Source organism: Cariama cristata, unplaced genomic scaffold (assembly GCF_000690535.1).
Source record: "Cariama cristata isolate BGI_N322 unplaced genomic scaffold, ASM69053v1 scaffold44379, whole genome shotgun sequence".
NCBI classification, from domain to species: Eukaryota; Metazoa; Chordata; class Aves; order Cariamiformes; family Cariamidae; genus Cariama; species Cariama cristata.
The window spans coordinates 1-8964 of NW_009638275.1; the positions used below are offsets into that span (position 1 = coordinate 1).

The window sequence follows — 8964 nt, forward strand, 5'->3', positions numbered from 1 at the left end:
CGTCAGTGCCCCGGCACGGTGAGGCTGCACGGCTCGCTCCTGCCTGCGGGAAGCATCTAGACTCTTCCCGGAGCGCCGTTAGTCGCTCTCTGCTAGTAGAAAATGAGTTGGGTGCTTTCCCTGGCGTTCTGTATTTGGTGTCGGCATTGGGCTGCTTTTGACGTCACGCACGGTAGTATCCCGCAGCTGACAACGTGAGTTGGCTTTTCGTGGCTACCTACAGGGATAGAACACTGCCGTGACTTGAGATCAAAGTACAAAACTTCTTTGGCTACTGACTCTTAAAAGAAAAAAACAAAACAAAACAAGACCGCCCACCTTCGGTGGAAATACGTATCTGTTTCAATAGAAAGGAGAACTTTTCTTATTTTTGCCCCACTGGAGATGGAGAGTAAATCTTGACTATGGAATTCTTGAAGCGCTATAATGATGCATCTTTTCTAACTTCTTGTGTTGCAGGTTGAAGCTTGCATTACAGTCACTGCTACGGACGTGTGAGGTTTGCTGTTGCATAGCTATGTCTTAACTGAAGACGTCTTCATTTTGATGTCCCCTTCTGAAGGTGGTAGGATATAGCTGGTGATAGCTAGGGAAGTATTTGATCATGCGTCATCTCCTGAGATAGGTAAGCAGCATGCAATGTATTTTAAGCTTTTTGGCTATTTTGGGGTTTTTTGTTTCTTTTTTTTTAATGAGATCACAAAAATAATCATCTTGTTTACTGCATTTTGACTTTTGCAGAAAAAAATAGTTTACCTTGTTACGCTGGTAAGAATTCTGTCCTCCTTTGGTTTATGTAATGCCTAGGTTCTAACGGATGGCTTGCTTCTCTGAGCAGTTTTATATTTAGGCGGTTTGTACATGTTATGACCCTACAGAATGTAAGACTGAATGCATTTGTAGTGTATGGTATTCCACATTCCATTATTCATGCTGTCTTCCAAATAGTGGTCACAGATGAAAATTTACAGCAATTTTACGCTGTATTGCACTGATTTTTAAGTTGGTCTGAAAACATGGGGAAACTTACTGTTGTGGAAGTGTGGTGTAAGTAATAGTGAAAACTTTGTCATGAATTTTTCATCATCTCCAATACTGAAAACGAAAGAGAAGTGTAGCTTTGTATCCTTTCTAAATAGGTACAGAGTCTGTCAGCACAAATGCTGGTAATTGTAATTTAGGGATTAGGAATGGGGGTTTGCATGGGGGAGTTTGCATATGCGCCCTCCTGTTGCTGCAGAGTAACTGTGAAGCTGTAGCCTGTGTTGATTTCAGTGCAAGATTCGAGACTTGAGTTTCAGCTATTTATTTTCTTTTAAATTGAAAGTTCAGTTGACTCATAGTCGTTTAAATGTAATGATTGACACATCATATTATTCTTTGTGTTGCGTAACTGGATTGATCAGAGCTGACCAATTTTTTCCAAGCTATGAGTCAAGTGTTGGTTTTGGGGATGATCTTGAGGTCGAACACAGTGCTTTCTGGAGCCATGCCGCTCCTTGTGTAAAGAAGCTAGCCTGTACTGTCTTCTGAAAAGATGTTTAAGGTCACTTCCACTGGTTGGAGTTGGTTGGGACTGCCATTTGTGTAGATCTCGGTTAGGGATTAGAGAAGTTTTACAAAGAATGATATTTTAAGTTTTTGAAACCAAGTTTTATAAAACTGAGGACCTGCACATCTTAGAAGTTGTATCTGAAATGGGAAGTAAAGCATTTTACTGTGGAATTAATGTAAATACTGTCCAAGAAAGTAAATCACACTCTTAAAAATTGTTCAGTGTTTCACTATATTAGTATATAGAAAGTGAACTTGGGGATTGCACGCTGTATAGAAGGTAACATAAACGTTAGGGACAATACTGAAAAACCATGCATTTTCCTTTTGTTTTTGAACAGCTACGCAGAAGGGATATTCTAGAAAAGTGAAGTTGGAAGATCTGTGTGATCAAGAGAAGCATAAACATGTTGTGCTGGGGAAATGCGTCTTTTGGACAGCTCGGATTGGGTGGAATTGATGAAGAGATTGTTTTAGAACCCAGAAAAAGTGACTTTTTCTTAAACAAAAGGGTTAGAGATGTAGGATGTGGACTGAGACATACTGTTTTTGTCCTGGATGATGGGACTGTTTATACATGTGGATGCAATGATCTAGGACAACTAGGGCATGAAAAAGCCAGGAAAAGACCCGGTAAGTTTAGAAGTAATGAACTGTGGAAAGTACATGTGGTCGTGAATGTATTTTTTTGTTTCATTATGCTACATCAAACCCAAAATTGCCAGTGTCTGTGCATGTGCTGAATTGTATGCATAGTAGTTCTTCCAGGAATGGGCATATTTTTAACTTGAAAAGCGTTCCTTTGCTTGAATCATGTCTTGTGACAGGTGGAAACAACCACTGTGAAACATGGCTGTCCCCCCATGTTTTTGCCTGCCGTTCAGCTGGACAGTATTTTTTTATTTCCAACAGGGAATCACTTTACCTAAGGCTGTGGGAGACTGAGTGGCTGGTTTTAATCTCAAGGGCAGATGACCTGCTCCAATATGTGGATTAGCATTGTGCTATTATATGTATGGGTCTGGCTACTGGAATATGGTAGAAATGAATATTTGGCATACCATAGTTGAGAAATATGCTGTGTGTTTTTAATCATCTAATACGTGATGTAGAGCAGGTCTAATTAAAGCGATGTTCTTAATTTTCTTCTTTTTTAAGGACTAAAAATAAAGCTTTTGATAAAAGACTTTTCAACATATGCAGCGCCTATAGGAAGAGGATTTGGAAAAGCCTAAAGGATGCAATGTAAAACTTCTTTGGGCCTTTTTTCTTCCTATCTATGCTATATGCGTGTTCCTGCTTCCTGCTAGTGCAGTTCTGTAGCAGAAGTAGGTAAACATCTTGCAGGGACTGCAGAGGAGTGTGCACATGGGCTCCCTTCAGAGCTAGGCATGTGAGTCATATCTGCATGCTACTGAGAGATACGGAACAGTGCTTCTGACAGTACTTACAGCGTAAAGTAAGCAAACTGATAAGGCTTAGTAAGAGTTTATTAGAATCACTGCTGTAGCAGTTTTACAAGTTACTTGGCATGATAATTGATACAAATATTTCAAATGGGATAGGGCATCGTGCAGGATTTGAGTAGTTCTCCTTTATACAGAGTTTCAGATTTGGTGCCAAGTAAAGATTTTTTTGTGTAGTTGATATGTAACATTTTAAAACTAATTTGGACTTCTGTTGGGAAACAGTAAATGGATATTAAAACTGATAAAGTTTAATCTTGTGCAAGCATCTGCTTCATGAATGTGAAGAGAGACTCAGCTTGTCAAACTTACTCTGAATACGTGTTACTCACGTTGAAAATGATGCTGAATTGTCTTTTCAATCTAAAAGTTAAAACAAAAATGTCTGACTTTTAATTTTGGGGTTTTTAAAACAGCCTTGTATGAGCTTTCATATGTAATGGACAAACACCTACTACAAATCTTTTTTTTTAGCATGCTCAGACACAGCACTCATGAGGATTGTAACGTCGTCCTCCCTAATTTTTCTTTCATCTAGAGGTTACTGACAATACTGTTGCATGTTCCGATGTGAAGTCAGTGCATTGGGATAACTTTACTTTATTGTGCAGCCTAAAGAGGCTCAGTATCTTTCCAAATGGCGGATGCTGTCTTTTGAATGTGTTTCTGGTAACTGAAGATGATTTTGTCGCTGACTGCATGCCTTTGCCACCACTGTGTCACCAGTGGCACTATTTAGCTGTGCCTTACCTCTTTCCTCCCCACAGAGCTCTGCTTGTCATGGGGATGGTGTGAGTGTTCCTTAATCCATATTAGGCAAAGTCAGCCTGGCTGGTTTAAGCAGCTGGTGAAGATGGTCTGAGCTAATCTGCATGTTGTTGCCTGAACTGGAGAGCGCTTGTACACTCTCTTCCGCTGGCAGAGCTGTGGAGGCTGTAATGGGCTGAATTGGGGTGGTAACCTCTTTAATCAGACTGGCTGCTTAAAAAAACAAACAAAAAAAGAACTTATTTCTGCTGCCCCTGTTACTCTGGTTTGGAAATTGAGTGCCTGTCATGTTGCAGATACTCTTAGCTACTGTTTTGAAATTGACTTAGGCTAGGCTAAGCTGTGTTTACAGTGCATGTTACATTGATGATACACAGGCTTTTTCACTGGTGGGCTGTTCCTAGGCGGGAATAGAATTTATGTGTTTGAAAACTGGGCGTATAATGTCAAAGCAGGCTCTTATTTAAAGGGACTGTTGAAATTTCTGGCCTTAAGGACAGACCCTGGTGATATTTCTCCACTTTACTGTTGCTGAAATGAAAACGTTAGGCTTCTGATCAGAAATCGTAAGCACGGAAACAAACTTTGAGTTTTTCCAAATGTATTTAAAGGTATTGATGCAGGCTACTGGAAAAAAATCATGGATCTTTTAGTGTTTGCTTTTCAGAGGCATGCACTGGATATCTAGAAAAATTACTCTTTGGGATTGTTTCTACAGTATTTTGCATTATAAAGACGACATTGTGTAGCTCACTGCAAAATCAGTAGCTTTAGTCTCTAATTTGCCCTGCCTTGTTTTGCAGGCTGTGTTGTTAATAATGAATAGGTGAATTTAATTTGCTGTGGTGGAATGTTTTCCTCTTACATAATGTCTACACGTGTAGTCATTTGACAATAATCTATTTGACCTTAATGTTAATTGAGTTTATGCACTCATTTTCAGATGGTGAGATTAGAAGGAACTCTTATGATCAAGCTGCAGTTTTTGTGCACTTCCGTACATTGCTGCAGATACAGTTGTTGTCTGGTTACTTTGGAGTGTCAAATTTAACTTGCTTCTCCTAGAATAGCATGCTTATAATTTTAAATCAAGGATGTTTCGGCAGACTTTTGGGCTTACTTCTGTGTCGTTTCAGTTGATATCTTAGTACTGAGTATAACTGTCTTGAACACCGCTAGCTTGTTAGTAGCTTTTTGTTTTTAAACAACTATTTATTTTATTTTTTTTTTTTTTAGAGCATGTTGGTGCACTGGATGCCCAAAATATTGTAGCTGTATCATGTGGAGAAGCCCACACTCTTGCATTAAATGACAAGGGTCAGGTATATGCTTGGGGTCTGGCTACTGATGGACAGCTTGGCTTGCCGGGAACAGAGGAATGCATCAGAGTGCCCAGGTTAAAAATAATTATTATATAATAAGCTGCTTTTTTGGAAAAAATGTGCTTAAATCACATTGGTTAAGCTATTCTGCTGTTATAATTAAAAACACATATTAGAAAGTATATTTTAGCTGTGGCACTTACATGCTGTAGACAGTTTTCTCTCTCAGAAAGTCAGCTTATGTGAGAAGCGTGTTATGGGTTTGCTTAGTTTGGTTTGTTGGATGTTTCTTTTTTGTAATAGTCATGTACTAAGAATGAGAGTTACGTTGGGAAAGCAGGATGGGTATTTAAAGAATGTAAATGGAGATTGATAACTGCCGTTTAAGAGAAGTAGAATGTTAAACTTTCAAAACCAGTTGTGGGAGTACGTTTGATTGAGGTACGTTTGCTGTCTGATCTTCATACTTCAGTTTTCACCCTGAAGTTTTTTAGCTGTGATCAAATAATACGCCTTCTAGTTATAAAAATGAATGCTAGCCAGATTCACTTGCTTGTTTTCAGAATGCTGTAAGCGTTCCAGCTAGCTGAAGTCCACATTTTTACTGTGATGAATAGATTCACTGAAATCAGTGCAACTGTCTGTAGCAGTAAGTGTGTACGTTTGCAAGCTGGAGGTTTTCTTTTCTAATTTTGTTTTCTACATAGGAAAAAGACACACGAAAGTCACAATTCCTTGGAACATTAATAACATAACTTTATCTTACCTGAAAGATATAAATAACTAATATAAAGTTTTTTATTTCTATATCAAATCTAAAAGCCCACAGACCTTTTAGAAACTCCTCTTTTTCTTTTCAAGAGTTGAAAGCATACTAGATTTAATGCACATTTGTCTGTATTAACAACTTCTTTATAATATTGTGCAATACTAAATAGCTCTTTAAACTGAAGATTTGGTTGACGTTAATGTTGGTAGAGATGAAAAATTGAGTGTTCAGATCTTAACAGAAAGTAATTCAACCTTTTTCCTTTTGGAAACTAGAAAGTAAGAATCATTTTCTTATTGCATCCGATATTCATTTCCTCCATTCAGCTGCGTGACATCTCCTTCCTAGCATAGCAACCTCCCTAATTCTTCATTACAGTCTTTTACTGACTTCATTAATTTTAAAATAAGACAGAACCTGTCCTTGAAAGTGTTAGAAAAGAAGCAGGTTTGACTTAGGACTTTACTAAATAGCTTCTAATTAAAGTTAGGATATTTAAATTTGTTCCGGTGAAAAGGATTCACTTTCTGTATATTACCCTTTGGTGTAACTTTGTATTTCGTATGTGACCAAGTAGCTTATTTCTTTCTTTCTTTTCTTACCCTGATAGAAATATTAAAAGCTTATCAGAGATCCAAATTGTTCAAGTTGCTTGTGGTTATTATCACTCGCTAGCACTTTCAAAAGGTAAGCCAAATTCTTCTGGAGTTTTGTGTAATTTCTTACAAGGTAATTCTAAAGGTTTCAATGTTTATTTTGTCTTCTTTAAAAAGGAAATGTTTTTTTAAAACATGCTACCACTTAACACAGATAGGATTTCAGGTTGGTAGGGGAAGTGTAATTTAATGATGGAAGCTTGAATTTAAAAAATAAATGTACAAACAAATGCTGTGTTGTTCTGCTTTTTTTTTCTTCTGCTTTTTTGCTTTTTATCATCTTGCTTTCATGTAACTTCCTTTTAAAATTCATTTTTGTTTCTCTCCTTTTTTTGGTCCCATTTCTTTTTCATCCTGCTACTTTGCTGCTTTGTCAGTGGTCTGTTTCAAACTGTAACTTCAAGTTACTGAGGCTTGCAGGCAACGACTTCTTTGTTACAAAGCCTCTGTTTGGTTGGTACTTCTATAGTTAAAATGTAATGTCACTTTATAACCCACCTTTTGAAAGGTTTAAACATCCGTCTTCAAAATTTTGCTGGGGCTATGAGATCATAATTTGCCTCACTCGTGTAAGAGTGTTGCATGTTTAGTTAGTATAGCTCTCCAGAAATAAATATAGATTTACATTTGCTGTTTGTTTGTTTCATTGTGAGAAAGGAGAGTTGTGGCCAAAACTTCCCTTTGGGAGAAATAGCTGCTGGACAGGGTTACTGGAAACTTAGAAACTCAAAACAAGAATTCCAGGAAGATTGTAGTTTGGCAATGTTTCTTAACAATGTATAGTTAAAATATAAACAAAATAAGCTTTGGAGAGGGAGGTGTTAATTGTATGCTGAATGATTGTTTTGGGTTTTTTTTTTCCATTTTCTTTAAATATAGCAGTTTATACTGACTATGCATGCCTTGATTCAGTACATGACTTTTCATGGGCTCATACTGAGTGTTTTCTGTGCCCTTATGTATTCCCAGGTGTCTATACCATTATAACTGAGCGATATTCCTTTGTTTTCAGGGCAGGCAGACAGATTTACAAATAACCCTTTGCCTGAGTTGAGATCAGCAGTAGAATGTGAGGAGGATCAGAATTGTGCTGTTAAGCATTATGTTGGTCAAAGGTGCAAGTATATAATAGGAGTTTGTAATTTAAAATTCAGTCAGTGTTTTAAACAGTTACAAGCTTCAAGTACAGCATCACTATCCTATTGCCAGTTCATGGATTTGCAGCTCCATGTTTCTGTTCTTCACGTGCATTCTAGGGTGTGTTTTGTTGGGCTTTTTTTTCTGGTTGTAAGACAACCTGCAGACATACTTGCAATCTAGCATGGTTATGGCCTTAAAAATAGACCCATACAGGGAGGAAAATGGGATGAACTTACTTGAATCGGGCATTTTGAGAGGGGACAGTAGTATTTTTAGATCTACATATGGGATATTGATCAGGTGGATTAGTTCATGTGATTATAAATGATTGGCATAGGATTTCCTTGGTGTTATGAAGACTGTTTTGTGTAAAAGTGGTCATTTGGGTGGGGTTTTTGTGGTTTGTTTGATTTGGGTTTTGTTTGGGTTTTTTGGTGGTTGTTGTTCAACTAAATAAATTAAATCTGAGACACCTGTATCCCTGGGGATGGGTTTCATTGTTTTCCATCTTGACAAAACTGTTATTGGAAAGATGGAGGTAGAAGAGATATGGGAAACATTGCTGTTTGAAGGTGACATTACTGTTTGAAACATATTGCATTAGCAAAAGCAAAATATATTTGTGATTAGGTTGATCTTTAGGATAGTAAATACCTCGGCAAAATGTTGGCTGTTCAGTAGAACGTTTTATTTTGGAGGCAATCTTAGCATAAATAACTCTCTGATTTGTCATTCTTCAAAATGTGGTTTGTTTTTTTTTTTTCTTTATAAGGCATCAAATGACATAAACTTTGTGCTTCATTGCTCATAGCATTTATACAATATTTTAAAATGTAAAATATATGTAACTTAAATTGTATGTGAAAATCACGTGTGTTACTGTATAAAAGCTTAAATGAAGCTTGTGATTGGAAACCTTTGCATGTCCAGTATGCAACTTCAACAAGATCTCTGCATAAAAATATATGCAGTAGTGGAACTCCAAATGGAACAGCATCTTGCTTTGTAATAACCAAACTCAACTTATCAGACACTGTTGAAACAGGAGTGTTAAAAGCAGTTTTGAGGGTTTTGAATGTGATTTAAATACTTTCAGTCTGATTACATATTTGAGTTGAATGTCTGCAAATCACAGGAGAATGCTTAGCTTCAGAAGTCAGTAATTTGTGTGCATTTTCAAACTCAAAAATATTTGAAGAGTAACTGTCTAACTTTTAGCTTTTCTTACAGTAAACGAACTTTATATAATTAAACTATATTGATTGTATTTCTTGTTTTGTTTCCTCCTC

General features: G+C 37.1%; 1 protein-coding gene across 1 annotated transcript; it reads left to right on the plus strand.

The window, feature by feature from the left end:
- Positions 1-446: 446 nt before the first annotated feature.
- LOC104168168 (probable E3 ubiquitin-protein ligase HERC4) lies at positions 447-5268 on the plus strand. The gene is made up of 3 exons (XM_009708649.1): positions 447-565; positions 1896-2187; positions 5025-5268. The coding sequence occupies exons 2-3, from the start codon at positions 1962-1964 to the stop codon at positions 5204-5206; spliced, it is 408 nt and encodes a 135-aa protein (XP_009706951.1). The 5' UTR covers positions 447-565; positions 1896-1961; the 3' UTR covers positions 5207-5268.
- The last annotated feature ends 3696 nt before the right edge of the window (positions 5269-8964 follow it).